General features: G+C 40.0%; 1 protein-coding gene across 2 annotated transcripts in view; it reads left to right on the top strand.

Moving 5' to 3' along the window:
• Positions 1-13212, top strand: part of cemip2 (cell migration inducing hyaluronidase 2) — a 32060-nt gene extending 18848 nt beyond the window's left edge. The window contains exons 11-24 of one of the 2 annotated variants that reach the window (XM_074638316.1): positions 430-558; positions 1360-1448; positions 2892-3023; positions 3683-3718; positions 4150-4305; positions 6493-6670; positions 8404-8619; positions 8728-8939; positions 9147-9329; positions 9576-9795; positions 10559-10660; positions 10770-10915; positions 11052-11158; positions 11249-13212. In XM_074638316.1, the coding sequence (XP_074494417.1) occupies positions 430-558; positions 1360-1448; positions 2892-3023; positions 3683-3718; positions 4150-4305; positions 6493-6670; positions 8404-8619; positions 8728-8939; positions 9147-9329; positions 9576-9795; positions 10559-10660; positions 10770-10915; positions 11052-11158; positions 11249-11448 (2106 nt within the window). In that variant the 3' untranslated portion in view covers positions 11449-13212. Of the gene's footprint in view, positions 1-429; positions 559-1359; positions 1449-2891; positions 3024-3682; positions 3719-4149; positions 4306-6492; positions 6671-8403; positions 8620-8727; positions 8940-9146; positions 9330-9575; positions 9796-10558; positions 10661-10769; positions 10916-11051; positions 11164-11248 lie in introns of those variants that run through there. The other variant, XM_074638317.1, reaches the window with a different exon arrangement.
• Positions 13213-17053: the final 3841 nt, after the last annotated feature.

Genomic DNA, 17053 nt, shown 5'->3' with positions numbered 1-17053 from the left:
GGGATTTAACAGGCTTTAGTGTCTGATAGAGGGGTGCAATAACATAGTGAGACCTCGTAGAAGTAGAAGACTCATCCCGTCTCTTTTTCATTTTGGCACAAAGAGCGTAGAGGTCCACTGGAGAGGGCTGTGTACTAAATATTGGTAGGGGGTATGCTTGTGATATATAGGTTGACTTTCTATATCTATTTAAACATAAACTCGAATGAACTATTGCGCTCATATGAGGTTTATTCTTTCGGTGTGGCTTGACCCACATGTAGTATGACATCGTACCCGGTTCTGCATATTGGTTTTGTATGTTACTTCAACGTTCCACCTACGGATGATGTGCGTATGAGCCCATGATAATGAAATTCCTACTGTTGCCCAACTGTACCACGAACAGGATTTATCACCTCATCTCTCTTCTCTTCCTTCCTGTTCCAGGATGCTGGCATATGGTTTGTGTTCCACAGCTCTTCCACCGGAGTCTCTCATGGGCTGGTACCAGAGACCAAGGCAGAGCTCACTCCCCTGGGGATTTTCTACAACAACCGCGTACACTCCAATTTTAAGGTATCATCGCTGTAGCTTATCTTTGAGCTTTTTTTAAATTATTATTATTGGTGTAGTCACTGTGTGCTTTCTCTCCCACGTACAGACCAGAATACCAGGTTGTGCCAAACCTCTCAGTGTTGTTGTCTGCTTCTGTGTTTTATAGAGACAAGATAAATACAGTATTTATAACTTGTTAAAAAGCATTGCACATAATTCTCTGCTTATTCATTTGGCAAAAAGAGACATGGACACACACACATACACACACACACACACACACACACGAGTAGGCTCCACAATAGCGCTCTGTTGTGTAATGACAGAAGTCAGGCAGGTGAACTGTAAGTTCTTTGTTCAGTCTGACCACAGCAGCCTCTCTTATAGAGGAAGGAGCCCAGAGGTTTAAGAGTATACCTCGCTTATACCACAGGGGCCAACTCAGAGCACAGGTTTCCATATACATAAGACTCACAGACATATAACATTTTTTCCTATAATTTATTTTACAATTCGTTTTCTAAACATACAAAACTAATCCATATGTCATGGACTATGTAAATATACATTACGTTTTCATACACATTATAAATTATTCGCAGGAATTCTGTTTACCACGTCTCGTACTTTCCGCAGCACCGTGTACAGCATTGACTCTATAACTCTGTTGGCTCAGGATTTAAATTTAGTACATTTATTTTTGCCTCAGGTCCCACACTGTAAAATATACTAGTAGTCTTGTTTATGTCAGTCCATCAGAAATAGATATACAGTATGACCCATCTTGGATTTGTCTTTTTAATCACATTTTCATCTTCCTAGGCTGGGCTGTTCATTGATAAAGGAGTGAAGACCACCAAAGCTAGCGCTGCCGACCCCCGGGAATACCTGTGTCTAGATAACAATGCCAGGTGTGTATGTGTGTGCTAACGTGTGTGCAATAGCATTTTACATTTTGAGGAAGTATACAGTCTGTCACTTATAATGTGTGAAGAGATATTAATTAATCTCAAGTGTTTTTTTTATTATTGTGGACATCTCAAGTAGTTAGTTGTCACTGTATGTAAATAATTAGTGACTTACAACTGACTTGTATACTATACTGTACTCTATAACCGTACACGTTTTTGCACAAAGTGTCTAACTGTGCACTATCAGGGGGTCTATAGTGGGCGATCACATGCACCATGGTGTAAAGTTACACTATGTAAATGTTATGTTATTTGTGGTTTACTAATGTGTTTGTTTAATGCCACTGTCAATAACTGTTTGTGAATGAAGTTATTTATATTCCCCTGCTGGATATCTTCTAGGTTATGGCCATGGACTGGGATAGATAGATGGCTTTACACTCTGTTACTGCATTTTAGTGGAAGGTCTGTCAGGTTTGTGTTGACAGAGAAAACAAGGCTTCACAGATAGAGTTTCCACTCTCCCTACCCAAATGCAGCCCTCAACTAGACGGAAAAAATCTTGCGTGTCCACTGAGACTGCTGGCCACGCTCTGTGCGTGTGTGTGGGAGCGTATGCATGTGTGCAGAGGAATGTGGGGGAGGATTTTAAATCTTAAAATGTGTACTATAACTATTTCATGTGAGAGAAAGAGGGATTGGATATTGATAGTTCCCAAAGACTTCTGATTTATGTGACCCTCTGACCTTTTTTTCTCTCGCCACGTTCAGGTTAATTTTTCCCCTTGACCAACATTACAAATTCCATAACATTTGTGGATATTCATGGTATCCAGAGCATAAATACTGATGTTGAAGGAGAGCTCTGATCTGAATTGAGTGCCATTATTGGGCTGAAAAAAGAGGATGTCCAGTTTTGGAGCTACACATCTCCTTTTCAGTTTGTACATAAGCTATTTCCTAATTTAATGGGAAGATGAATATACACTTTTCCAGGCACAGTCATGCTCCCAAAGGGGGATAAAACCCTTTTGTATTTAATGACACCATGTCCTCCTCTGCAATACCACCCATAATGTGCATTGTGGGAGGCAATGAGCATTGAAGCCTGTAGTCTCTAGAGCAACAGTGGGGCTTTAGACTTTTAGTGTAGTTATAAATCATGTCTGCGCAGATTTATAGTATGATGACGTTATGATTATCAGGTCCATTAGTCACTCAGAACCCCTCCAAAACTTAAATTGGTTAAATTTATCTTGCGTGTATGTGTGTGTGTCTTGTCTTGTGCATTGGCATTCACAAGGACCACATGTGCAGAAACCGTAGGGGGAAAAATGAGGTTTGACATTGTGGTGAGGGTGAAAGCTTGAGAGGTAATGAATGTAGTCAATGCCACAAGGATAATAATAGCAACGCGCATGTGTTTACATATGTGTTTGTCAGATTCCGACCACACCAAAATGCTGACCCTAGCCGTCCACGGGTGGCGGCAGTCATTGACACTCTGATCTCCTTCAAGAACAACGACTTAGGAGCATGGATACGGGGAGGTGACATCGTCATTCAGGACTCTGGGTGAGACGACTCATAGGCTGAGATGTGATTCATGTAATGTCTGGGAAGCTTCTGATAAAAATTTTAAAATGATGTCATCGCAAAAACCTAAACTGCCTTGATGAAAATGTATTCTGGCAATACGATGTACTCCCACTGCAAATTTCTGTGATGACAATCATCCACTGTTTGTAATGAATTAGGTTTTTTTCCACACACTTACCATTTGACCCAACTTTATGTTCAACGTTGGCTTGATTCCCATAGATTTTAAAATGGTAACTATTGATTGACAGTTCAGTTTTTAGTTAAGTACATGCCATAATTTTGAGCACACTCATCCAACAGTATAGGAAACAAATTGTAAGAAAAGACCCGGGTTAGAAGTACCTACAGTTAGGTCACCAATAAAAAAACAAACAAACTATCCAGTTTATGCACTCCCATAACTGGTCTATAATTTGGAATTTATTCTTTCAATACCTGATGACTCCACTCTGTTTAATAGACACTTTTATCACGTCTTGTATTTTTTAATTAATTTCCTGAATACTGTATCAACAGCAAAATAATAATGACTTCTCTCACTGCTTTTTTTTTTTATCTGGACAGGCTCATGGTATTTCAATAACAGAAATTTGTAAGAATAACAACTATTTATTTTATGTTTCTCTGAACAGATTTGCAGACAATGGGGTGGGATTGTCCTTTGCCAGGTGTGTACTTCTAAATCACTCTGCTCATAGCATTTTTCATTCAGCTATATTTGCCCTTTTCATCTCCCTGCCAGATGAACTTGCCAAAAACCATGTGTGATTGATAGATACTGGGCAAAGAGTGTCACAACATCTCTTTCCTGATTAACATAGTGACACACTTTTTTTCTCCACTTCTTTTATCCCTAAAAAAAAAAAGTATTAACTTTTATTTGTCCAGTATTATATGTCTTTTGTTAAGTTGTCAAATGGTTACATATGTGTATTAGGGGTGTGACGATGCATCGATATGGATTGATGTATTGATTCAATATCATCAATGCAAAGTGAAAACATCAATTATATATCGTCATCTTTAAGATACACCTTTATTTTGAAATTGGAAATGTTTTTTTTATTTCTATATGCCCTTATCTCATCTTGTCTTCCAGTGATGGCAGCTACCCGAAGGACGAAGGATCCAGCCAGGAGGTGACGCAGTCTCTGTTTGTTGGTGAAAGTCGAAACAGAGGGACCAATGGAGGACAGAATAAATACTGGGGCTTAGGAGGGGCTGATGCAAAGATGAGGACACTGCCTAGAAACAGGTGAGGGGGAGCAAACAGAGGGAGAGATGAGTTGATGGAAGGAGGGAAGATATATGTGAGGAATTGAGGAAAAATCCAAATCAGACTGAGTTTTCTCAGGAATTGCAGGGGATGGTGTTGGAGGAGTTGGCGGAGAAAAATATGCTGGGAAAAACAAACACAGAGGAGAGAGCCAGCGAGGCAATCAGGTGGTTGGACAGATGGACAGCTGAGGCTGCTACAGCTGCTTTAAGCCGTAGGTGGACTTGTGAAAGGAAGTCTGTTTTGACTTCCCTCTAGTGATATTTTTAGGCGGTTTATGAAAAACTGTGGTGGCAACACTTGGTGGTTTCGTAGAAAGGGATTACTCATTGTAGCATTTGATTGCTTAAGAGTAAGGAGAAGCTTTTTTCAGGCTTTTTTTTGACACAGAGCTCCCATTAATTTCAGCTAGATGTCACTGTTCCCTTCCTTTGTTTCTATTGTCTCTATCGTTTTGAGTTTTTGATCATCTTTGGAAGGAAACATATAAAGATCTCACTAATAGTGCTCCTATTGACAGGTAAACCAGACTGATGTTTGACAAGACCAAAAGTGTGTTGCTCTACTTGTGCCTCACTAACAATACTTTAGATAGGGCTTCCATTATGAGGAAGTTTATGGAGACTTTCCATGTTGTAATCTGCCAGGTCGTACTAAGTGGACAGTCCTAATGAGAGTAGAGTTTTGAGCTTTATTTCCCCTCACGATCTCTCTTCTTTGGCTCTATCTCTCTCATTACAGAGATGCTTATACAAGAGGAGAGCAACATAAACAAGAGACTAGCAATTAGCTGCCTTTTTTAGTCTCAAAAACTGTGTTTTATGTCAGTTTGTGACCACTGTCACCACTGTACAACTTTACAGTCATTTTACAGGCTTGCTAACCGCACTGTGACATCTGGCTCTGGCAGTTTGTCTGTCGTCATTGTGGTTACTGCTAGAGCTGCTGACACACAATTTTTTCTTGCCAGAGAGAAGATAGTTCCACTAAAATGGATGAATAATTTGATCCTTTAATTTAAGTTCCGTAAGGTTTCATAAACAGCAATTACACAAGACTTAAATCCTTGTCTAAGGGTAAGGAAAAACACAAAAAACAGAGTGATGCAGGAAAAAACTGGTAAATTCTTCTCCAACACGGGGGGCAGATATAATTATTCTCCAAGAGCATCAGTCTTATTAACTTAACCAACCTAACTTTTTCCATATATACAATTATTGTTATTTGTGACACATTAGGTGCACTGGAAAAGGTATAATTTTAAACTATGATTCTCTTTACTAAGTGTGTGGTCAGTTTTTCTTATGGTTTCTTTTTTATAAACATATGTTAAAATAACATTTACCACTGTTCTACATTGACCATAATGTCTACATTACTTATTTTTCCGTAATAATTAATTTGAAGTTACATCAGGTATATAGAAACATACAAATTAAGCACAAATGTAAATGATGCCCCCTCGCACCCATCTCTCACCCATTGCCAATGCAAAAAGCTTTAAAACACAAAAAGCTAAATTGAAAAAAAGAAAATATGAAAAAAATATATAAATACAATAAATAAATAATAAATAAAGTACACATTGACAGTAATAATAATTATAGGATACATCTCAAACTACAGATAAAATAGGCTTAATAGGATGCGTTCCGTTGTCTCATAAGTACCAAGCTCAGTGACATCAAGTACAAAGCACCATTTACAAATAGACAAATTAATACATACATTTTAGCTGATGGAGAGAAATACATCTCATATGCCATGAGTCTATTAGTCTGCACATATACATTATGTCCAATTAAAATCAAAACTTATACCACAAAAAAGTGGAACTAATCATAGGGAAGCACTGTCTACATTACTAATGCTATTTTTGGGGGAACCCTTGGAACAAGTTAAATTGACTCAAGGCCCATATGACCAAGACTTATGGAGCATGTCATGTCAGAGGCGATTGATGTCCTGCTCCTTTGTGAGCTCACGGCCTGGCTGAAATGTGCTGGAGTTTTTATCAACGTGTCCCTCTGAAACTAGTCCATGACTAAAACCTGTGGTCATCCATGTGAATAATGGTCCCTTTATGCTGTTTACTTCCATCTGTATTCTCTCTCCCATTTATTTATTGCTGTCATTTGTCTTGTTCCCTCTCCCTCTCCACTGTAGGACGTTCCCAATCCGAGGTTTCCAGATCTATGATGGTCCTGTGCGGCTAACTCAGAGTACATTTCGGGGATTCATCCCCACACCAGAGCGTTATACCAGCGCAGTAGGATTCACCCTGAAGAACACCTGGCAGCTCACCCCACGAAACAATCTGTCACAGCTCAACTTCCACTCCACTGTGAGTACAAATCTATTTCTGGCAGTGACATATGAACCTGCTAACACTGAGACTGAGGGTCATCACCTAGCTGTCCACAAGGAAGCATTCCAACCCTACGCTTGTATCCCATGGATGTATAAAGAGAAGTGGATACAGTGTCGGATGCGGGGCCTTGATCATTCCCTGGAGAGTTGTTCAGTGGCGCGTGATCTTCCGCATTCATTGGGCCCATAGAGTAGAGTTTCCTTTAACCGTGCCTCCCAGCCCTCGGTCCAGCCCTCAGTTTAGGTCTTATTCACATGAACGGAGGAAGGATTTAAATAAGGGCTATTAGTGTTCATACTGGGAAGTTGATTTACCAAAAAAAAAAGTTCCGCTGATGTATTTTTGGGCCCAATGGCATCATGTGATGGACAGGAAGTGTGTCAGCTGCGTGTCAGCTACGTCTCTTCTAGAGATTCGAGGTCTCACCTATTTTCTCTGCGTGGCATGTGCAGTTCACAGCAAAAATAGACTGTAAAAATGATCTTTTGACCGTATAATGACATACCAGCAACATTACTACAGTTTCAGTGTCTGTATGTGTAGAATATATCACAGACATGAAAAAAAGTTAATATGTATTTTCTTCCTGTTTCCGTTTCAAAATTATAGTGTGGACAGAATTCCTTCATTTTTTAACACAAGGCTTTTATTCTGAAATATTTGAAGGACAGTGTTGGGGAAAATGCAGTGACTTGCACAGCTCCATAAATGAATAGTGAACCGTTTTTTAAATGTGGATTATTACAATTATTTACAAATGAGCACACGCTTGTTAACCTTTTTCTGTCTAAAAGATATAAATGACATTCATAGTAAAATAAAATGACCATTATGAAAGGCAAACTCTGTATAGAAAGAAAGAGCTGGCAGTAGCAGCCCAGCAGCAGAAACGCTGCCGGTGTGGACACCACACTCGTGAGATACGAAGCAGTTCAGCGAGGTAGCGGTCACGCACTGTTCATGGGTCCAGTGTGTCCTCCAGCCGTTTTCAAACTTTGCATTTTGGTCAGCTCTTTTTCATTCTCTCTTCCTTCCTCTTTATCTATGCTTCTTACATCGTTGTGTTTTTCTTTGGTCTGCAGGTTCGCTGTTGTTGGGAATACAGCAGTTGTGAACACTCCTTGAATTGACAGATTTTTTTGTATTTATATTACTTTTTACCATTTCTTCTTCGCTTTATGTGTCCGTACTCTTGGTACACTGGGTCTGACTGTTTCCTCTTTGGCATTATTCTCCTAGTTGTTCTCCACCCCTATAACCGTCCTCTCATATTGATTAGATCACAACTCCGATCGGTAATGGAGTTGGCAGTTATTAGACAGAAGAAGGGGTCCCCTTTCAAAGTCAGGCCTGTGGAGAGACCATTGTAAATCACTGATGCCATCTTGTGGTGGTATAGAAAAGTGCACTGCCTTTACTTAAATGTGACTAACTTTAAAAAAATAAAAAAAATTTTTTTGTGTATCTTCCACCATGTGATGTATCATCACATCTGGTGTCTTAAACCATAATGCCACTGTTAAATTCATCCTAAACATATAGTAAACATTTCCAGTTCCAGTAAATAGCAGCTGCAGTGGAGAGAGTCCCCATTATAAAACATTTACCAGAGGTGGCACTTATGCAAAGCAATAACACTCTGAATTGATACATAGGGTTAAAATGAATATGGTGGTATTCACAATACTCTTATTCTACATCCTCAGGTGGGTCTGCGGACTTTCTTTGGTCGCCCGGGGCAGTGGTTTGAAGAAAACGACCTGGATGGCGACAAAAACTCCATCTTCCACGATGTGGACGGGTCAGTCACAGGCTACATAGACACCTACGTTGGCAGAGCAGACAATTACCTGATCCGACATCCTGGCTGTGTGAATATGTACCAGTGGAGTGGAGTGATCTGCAGCGGCCGCTACTCTCAGGTACAGCATGTCAAGGTCTACACCTCAATCTTTGTCGTTCTGTCCTTCTAATGTAAAATGTGCATTCTTCCTGACCCTTGCATTCCACCACATCCTCTTCTCCTTCAGGTGTACATCCAGACCCAGGCAGCTCCCGGCCTCAGTTTATCCATCATCAGAGATGAATACCCTGATGCTCCTCTGGTGCTGAGGGGGATTAACAGCCAGGGGGCGCCGTCTCAGCAGTACCAGCCCATCCTGATGATGAGCAAGAGCTACACTCTGCACTGGAGTGGACCTGCGCCCAGAGAGGTGGTCCTCTCTCTCATCAACTTTGACAAGTGAGCAACACGAGTCAGCAGCGTGTATGTGTGTGACCACGCCTGATGCAAGTCATGGGATTTCTGTAATATCTCGTAGTGTTGATAGGAAAATGAGGATATATTTTTCTTTAACAAACCAGTGTCATAACATTTTTTACTAGTTGTAAATGGTCTTGAGGGATGCCCTTTGTGATCTCTCTCTCTCTTTCTCTTTCTCCCACTCAGAGATGACTGGGTGCTGGTGGGACTCTGTTACCCATCAGACGCCACATTTCAGATTATGTCCGACATCAATGATAGACAGAGCAACACCTTTGACGACATGGCAGACTACGGCACTGTGTCATCTCTTGCAGAGCTGGAGAAGAGGCCGATGGAGAGGAAATACTTCTTTGACCGAACTGTTGGGTGAGAACAAGCTAAATACAATCCTCTCTATTACAGTATGCTGAAAAAGAAGGAGTGTGTTAAGCTTTGAGAGTTTGACTTGTTTTTTAATCTTGACTTGCGTTGACCTGCAAAGGTCAACCTTCTCACACTGACGGCTGAGCAGATCTTTCATCCCTTTTTGTCTCTTTGAGACTCCCTGATTTTCTTTTTGTTGAAGTTTATTAAATCTGTCTATTTCTCCTGTTCTCCTCCCATCACACCCAGCTTGTTGTGGCTCTACCTTCGGGCCCGGCACGACCGTGACGGTCACAGCTACTGTTCAGCAAAAGGCTGCGAAAGAGTGAAAGTTATGGCCACCACGTCCTCCAAACAGATCTGTAACTGTACAGCCAAGGCCTACCCCAAGTACTCCAAGACACCCTCAGCAGCGCTGCCTATGCCGGCCCTCAATACACAACCCTGCAAAGGCTGTGGTGCTAAACAGGTATGTGTTGCTACTAGGGCTGTCAAAGTTAACGAATAATAACGCATTAATGCATTAACACTACTAGCTAGTGGATGTACAGGCATCATATGAAACTAGAAAAGCTAAGGAATCCATCGGTACCAACCATGTCATACTAGCTTGTCAGGAAGGAGGCTAAACAACAGTCCAAACTTACACTACATTTTGGCAAGGAAAAAACGGGTATGGCCATTTTCAAAGGGGTCCCTTGACATCTGACCTCAAGATATGTGGATGAAAATGGGTTCTATGGGTACCCACGAGTCTCCCCTTTACAGATATGCCCACTTTATGATAATAGCATGCAGTTTGGGGCAAGTCATAGCTGTTGTTGCCTGTTGGGCTTGAGGTTGCCATGTTATGATTTGAGCATATTTCTTTTATGCTAGTATGCAGTACCTGTGAGGGTTTCTGGACAATATTTGTCATTGTTTTGTGTTGTTAATGGATTTCCAATAATACATATATACATACATTTGCATACAGCAAGCATATTTGCCCACTCCCATTTTGATAAGAGTATTAAATACTTGACAAATCTCCCTTTAAAATACATTTTGAACAGAAGAAAAATGTGTGATTAATTTTCGATTAATCGTGATTAATCATGGACAATCATGCGATTTAGTCGCGATTAAATATTTGAATCGATTGACAGCCTTAGTTGCTACAATTAAGATGACATCCGTTCGTCCGCTTAAAACACAAGCCACCACTGCTGACCAATTTGTCTCTGTCTCAGCTTGTCTTCTCCAGTGAGCCATGGACCTCCTACCTCCAGACACAAGTCAAGTCTCTCAGCAACAAAGAGCAGCAGAGAGGAGATAACAGCTCCTTTATCACTGTGAGCATGCCAGGCCTCGAGAACAAAAACAAATCCAAACACATTACCTGTCTATATGACGATAATCAGGGTTTATGTAACCGATGTTTTTTTCCCTGTCGCCTGCCAGGTGAATGAGGTGGTCATGCCCTTTTCTCGGCCTGGGTATTTCCTGGTCTCAGTGGATGCCTGCTCTGGGAAGGTCACCAAGAAAACCTCATTTGCCAAGTTGGACGCCAAGATGGAACAGTACCTAAAAACTGGAATGCCAACGAGGTGAGCCGGGGAAAATATACAGTGGTATCAACATCTGAGACAAACTCTCCTGTTCAGTTTGAATATACAGCAGCTTAGTATAGCAGAGTAATGCACATTCTTGCTTAATTTACAGACATGTTTGTTCCTTCAACAGGTCTATAGTGCTCATGGCAACACGAGGTCAACCAGAAGGCCTGGTTGGTGTAGCACCATATCTGGTCTCCTTTGGTATGGCCAAAGCTGCTGATCTGCACAGTAAAGGTTAGTGACACGCTTAAAAATGATCTAGTTACTGTACTTTGGAGCAAATCACTTTTTCTCATACACTCTTATTACTACCTCTCACCGCAGAGAGTCTGGCACTCTGGGGGTTCCATGGTGGTTCTTCACCCCCTCCGTGGGTCTCGCTACAAACCGGACAGGGGGATGAGTTCCTGGGGCTGCAGGAGCGGTATTTGCCTCTGGGTTTGGAGGCATACGGCTGTACGCCACCTGCTGCTCAAACGCGCAAAGATCTGGAGCTACTCAAAATAGCCACGGGACTACAATGACCAATGTGAATTATACAACTTAACTACCCAGAACACTGTTGCACACAGATACACAAACAGACACAACCAGCTGATGAATGTGAACTGCTGAACCTTTAATTTATTAACAATGGTAAAGATGTTTACCGTTTCCAAGTGGCGAGAAGGTATTTTATTATGAGCGGGGTGAGTATTTTTTGTGAATTATGTATGCGCGCGTTTAAGTATGCCTTGGGGCCGTTGAGTCGATGCACTTTTCCTTTTAAAGACACAACTTGCCTTATCAGCCAAAGTGATCACATGGAGCTTTTCAATAACTCAGTTGTTTATCTTGGAACAGAAAAAAAACAAACCCCAAAGCAACCTTTTAACATTTACCTACCGATCTTATTATTTATTATGTAGTAAATGAAAACTCAATGAATTGGATTGAGTCTAAGAACAGAACACAATGCATTAGATACACACAGGCCAGGAGGAAATTATGAAAACAAATTGCCTGAAATGAGACCATGTTCGATTGGAACAGAAAATTAAACAAGATGGATTAGACGAGCTCAGGTCAAAGGGAAATAATGGAAATGAATGCCATTGCATTAGAAAATTAAACAGCAATATTAAGCCAAAAATGAACATGTAGTGTAAAACAGAACCAGCGGGTTAGGTGTGTTAGTATTTGATGCAAAACACCTCTATTCTTTATAACAAGCCATATTCATATTTAAATGGTAGACATATGGTAGTTAAAATGAATCTGTCTATCTTGTTTTTGTAACATACAAAAATGGCATTAAATAGATAAGTTACTACTATGTAGGCCATTCCTCTCTTTCCACCAGTCCTCACATCTTTTAGCTTTTTAGTTGATGTCTGTTACAACTGAATCTTTAACTGGAAAACCTCCTCTGATCATCGTGCAGCTGTACAACTAGACTTTAAGCACCTTTTTATATGGATTCCTACACGGACTTACTGGAGCTTTTATCTCATATTATTATTTATCTCTTCACAGTGATGGTGTCTCAAGTGCTGGCCACATGTGCAGCACAAATATACATATATAATACTTTTCTTTTTTTGGTTGTTTTCTCAAACAGAATTGAATGTTTTGACTTTCATCTGCCTCAGTCATGATCTTTTATGTGCATTATTACCAAAACTATGTTTATATAGAATACAGGGGTGCCTTTTTGGAGTTGGTACCCTGACTGTACAGTAGTGAGCAGCAAAAATGCATACAGATCATATACCAGCTGTAAGGTATACGGCTTTATGTTGAGACTAACAATATGTAATCTTTTAAAAGGGTGTTTGGATGTGAGCAGGGCTCCCCCACTGAGCAATGATAAGTACCTATCTGTGATTGTGTATGTGTGTGACTGTGTGTGTGTGTGTGACTCTGTGAGTATATGACCGAGATAGAGACATCCTCTGGAGGACAATGACCTTGTTGCCTTTTAACCACTCTACTGTTAAAAAGAGCAAAAGAACGAGAGAGAGAAAAACGTTTCCAGCCCTTGCCTTTTGTTCAACTGATGCTTTAAAGATGTACAACCATAGAGTTGTTAATGTTTTAATTAGAAGTGAGTGTTGTATATATGGGGTTTAATATTATAACTCAAACTGTATATGTAATGGGAATGTCAAAAAGGTTGTCAATAGTGTGTGTATTTACTGTATTTACGTTTGTCATTTGAACAAATTTAAGCCGATTCTTTCAACGTGGAAACTCAGCATTTGATATGAAATTGCCAATTAAATAAACATGTATGCTTTGTGATAAAATCTGATTTTAATCTTTTGATTCCAGCTGTAGCAAGAAGAGAGCGGCCTCTCCTGAGTTATAGGTCTGACAAATGCAAATTAGTCTTTATATTCAATGCTTCGTTGCATCAGTTATACAACTTCACCACCTGGGGGCAGCCGAGTGTGCTTGAGGAATTCTTCTACTCTGAAATTTATCTTGGCACAAATCCACATTTTCATATCTGAGATGCTGAAATTAAGTCAGTACAATAAATTGTATCCAAGTGACAGTGTATGAAAAAAAAAGTGTAAGACTTGTAAATGTATGTAACTTCTGTAATAATATTAAAATTGTGATTTTTTTTCCAGCGAGGATAGCTTTTAGTACAATAATCGCCATCAAACTGTAGCCTGAAAATAACCATCATTGTTTATTTCACCACACCAGCTGCCAACACGGAGGGAAGTGGAAAGAGGGAGTTTTAATGAGCCTTTGGAGATCAAAATAAACATCTACTATTAAACATGTAAAAGTATTAGATGTACAGTAATCACATATGGCACACTGGAGTGCAGCAGTTGCTTTTACTGCTATATATTATGCATGAGTTACAGTAAGAAATGTATGAATTCATCATCCGTAGAGGCAACTTGTTCTAAAGTCAGCAGTCGGTTAACATATTCAAGTTAAATGGGTGGATAAAAGTTTATAGATTCTGTGACCTGCCTCATCAAACCAGACAAACACGTGACGTACTACTGCTGCCGATAGCCTGGTGAGACTGATCGTTTCTGTGTGTGCCAGTGTGTGAAGATCCTTGACAAGAAAAGGGTATACAAACTGTCACTGTCTAAAGAAATATGGCGCAGTACTAACAGCCCACAGCCCACCATATGGCTCAGATAGTGAATTTAGTTCTCCATAAAATGGTCTCTGACCACCATGAAGACTGAGTGCTCCCACACACTTCACACCATTCTGGAAATGAGAGAGGACAGATTGGTGTGACACAGTTTGCAGGCAAAATGATGCACATGAGGACAGCAGCTCCCTCTGACACCCAGGCATCTGCCATAAGGAGAAAAAACACACACAAACACACACTGCATCTTCCTCATTGTTTTGTTATTGGATATTTCCATCAGATCTGCCATTGCAACAGCATATTTCAAAAGCTTTTTATTGGGTGATATTTGTGCCTTTTTTTTTTTTTTTTTATCCATTGATGGTTAGGCTATGTTTCTATATTGCATGGGTGGACTGAGCGTTCTTTACAGCTGAGTTTTAATTATGTAATACTCAGGCGTTTGAACTGTGCAAATACAATTAGAGAAATGCCAAAGCTAAAAATATGACACTGTAGACTCGTGTCGTGTGTGTGCTGGTGTGTGGGCGGTAGCCTTAAGCGATGTACTGTATATTGTTTTCATGAGAAGGGTATAACACACTCTACAATGTGACACTTCAGTAGTATGTGTTTTTTCTTTTTTTGTTTCTTCAAATGGTTAAATGAGAAATGAGAAACAAATCTGCCCTACAAAGGCTGAAGTTGAGAATAATAAGGCTTTTCTGGTTGACTGGGTAAACTGTGTAACACGTGGATGCGATGTAATGCCTTCATTTGATGTTTTTTTGGACTGATTTATTATTTTACAGTAGAATATCACATAGAGTAGACTAACACAAAGACATAGACCGTAGATAAGTCATAAAAACTGCCTTTGAGAAACCAATTCTCATGACCTATTTTACCAATTACCTTGAAACCATTATAATAAGTGATTGGTTTGTAGCTGTTTTTTGTAGTAGCTGCAATTTTTTAGACCTGCTGTTTTCATTGAAATTAGCCTACATTTTTAGAGCAGGAAAAACAAATTATATATTAAAACAAATGTCAATGAGTCAAGGTTATAAACGTTTTGAATTTTCAATTAGTTTTTATTTTATTTTTGTTTTGACTTTTCGATTTCATTTTAGTTTAGTTTTAGTTAGTTTTCAGAGTGTGTTTGCTAGTTTTAGTTTTTCAGAAAAAAGTAGTTTTAGTTTGTTTTTGTTAGGGCCAGCTGTAACGTCTCAGAAGTATGTAGCTACATATACATAGGCCTACAAAATACATAGTTTGAGAACTGTATAGGAATGGCCATAATGTTTTAATTTCTGTGGTTCAATGTCACGTGAGTTGACAGAAATTCCTGCTGTCTCCTTTTTTCGGTAGTGATGTAGCTAAAAAACGAAGAAAAATAAATAAATGTACGTTCATTCTTATTTTATATTTATAATTTTTTATCCAGGCAATATCGTTTCAGTTTAGTTTTAGTTTTTCTTAAAGGATATAGTGTAGTTTCAGTTTACTAAAGTATTCTTCACTGCTTATTTTTGTTTTAGTTTCAGTTTTACTTTGCTATAATTAACTGAAATTATATTCAAAGCAAAATACACCTGTAGCAAAAAGAAACATGACCAGTGATATTAGAAAGAATAGCATCCTGTCTGAATTCGATTAGTGGATTACCGGTGTGTGCATATTTGCATATACATGAATTGTGTGTGTGTGCAGAGCAGCAAATACTCATTAGCTGAGTCCACCCAGCAGCTTTGTAGCCCAACAGTTTAGTATATTCAAGGTAAGTTTATCTGGATTCCCCAAAGATTGCCACATGGTATAATTTTTTAATCTCACCATTCAATCGGTTCAGCGGTTCCAGTTGATTCCCCGCTGATGCTCGGTGATGGTGGTCATGAATAATTAAACAATTCTGACAGCCGTGTAGGGGTCCGTTTCCATGACAGCCCCTCTCCCGGTGTCCTCGCTGCCCTGAGGAGTAATGTAAATCTCCTGTCTGCTTAATGTCACAGTAACAGCAGCAAAGTGGCACGCAAAGACACACAGGTTGGGTTCAGTGGCAGCTTTTGATTGGTGTCCGGCATCGGTTTCCTCTCTGCTCTGTGTCGTCACGCGGGGAAGGTGTGGCGGACCACCTGTTACCACATGAGGAAGAGGTTCCTGTGCTATCATCCCTCAGAGTGGCATTCTGGGGCCAGGTGTGGACGAGATGTAACACAATCATACAGTATGCTGTGTTTATAATACAGTTGGAGGGAGCCAAATTCATTTTTTTGTTTGGCTTCCTCCAACATGACCCAGGCAAATTGACCACAATCGGCTTCTTTATGAACTGATGAGTCAGTGCAGAGGTGGGTGGGATCGCTTTAAGGTCACACAGGGAATATTTTAATGATGTCCGTAATCTTTTCTGACAGTGTGTTGACACACACACACCTGAAGTCTCCTGATCTCCCCCCTTACACACAACACTGCTCAGACATAGTCAATTACCCTTTAACATCAAATGGCTCATCAGCTCCCCAGCCCTTCAGCCAGTGAATTAACCTTATCTACCTGTAGATGAAGAGGTATGGGTGTGACGTTTATAGGCTTGTCCCAGTCAGAGCTATTCCCAGAAAATGTGCCATGTACTTTCCACGCAGCACGACACTGGCTAATCAGGCCCCAAAAAATGCAATAAAAAAAGGATTATGATGCCGCTATTTATCGTCAAAAGTGCTTATTCTGTATATTAATCATTCACTAAATTTAATATGTGGCTACGTGTTGTGTTTGGTGATTCGAAAGGGGCTGTGAGATGTTTAAATGCTGAAACCCAGCATGGGATTTCTAAAGCCCAACTTCCAGTGCGTCTCAACTGTTTTGTGCACTGTAAAGGGACCTTGTGGAGCCTGTTGAGGCTAAATGTGTTGCTTTGAACAGATTCACAGTTTTTTGTCATTACCGAGGAATTACCGAAGTCTTTTGCTACTGCTATTCATTGGCTTGAACAAAATCTGCTCTTATGAGGCCACCGAAATGTTCATGGAAGT

This window comes from Sebastes fasciatus, chromosome 6, assembly GCF_043250625.1.
Source record: "Sebastes fasciatus isolate fSebFas1 chromosome 6, fSebFas1.pri, whole genome shotgun sequence".
NCBI lineage: Eukaryota > Metazoa > Chordata > Actinopteri > Perciformes > Sebastidae > Sebastes > Sebastes fasciatus.
This window is presented reverse-complemented; position numbering and strand designations above follow the sequence as displayed.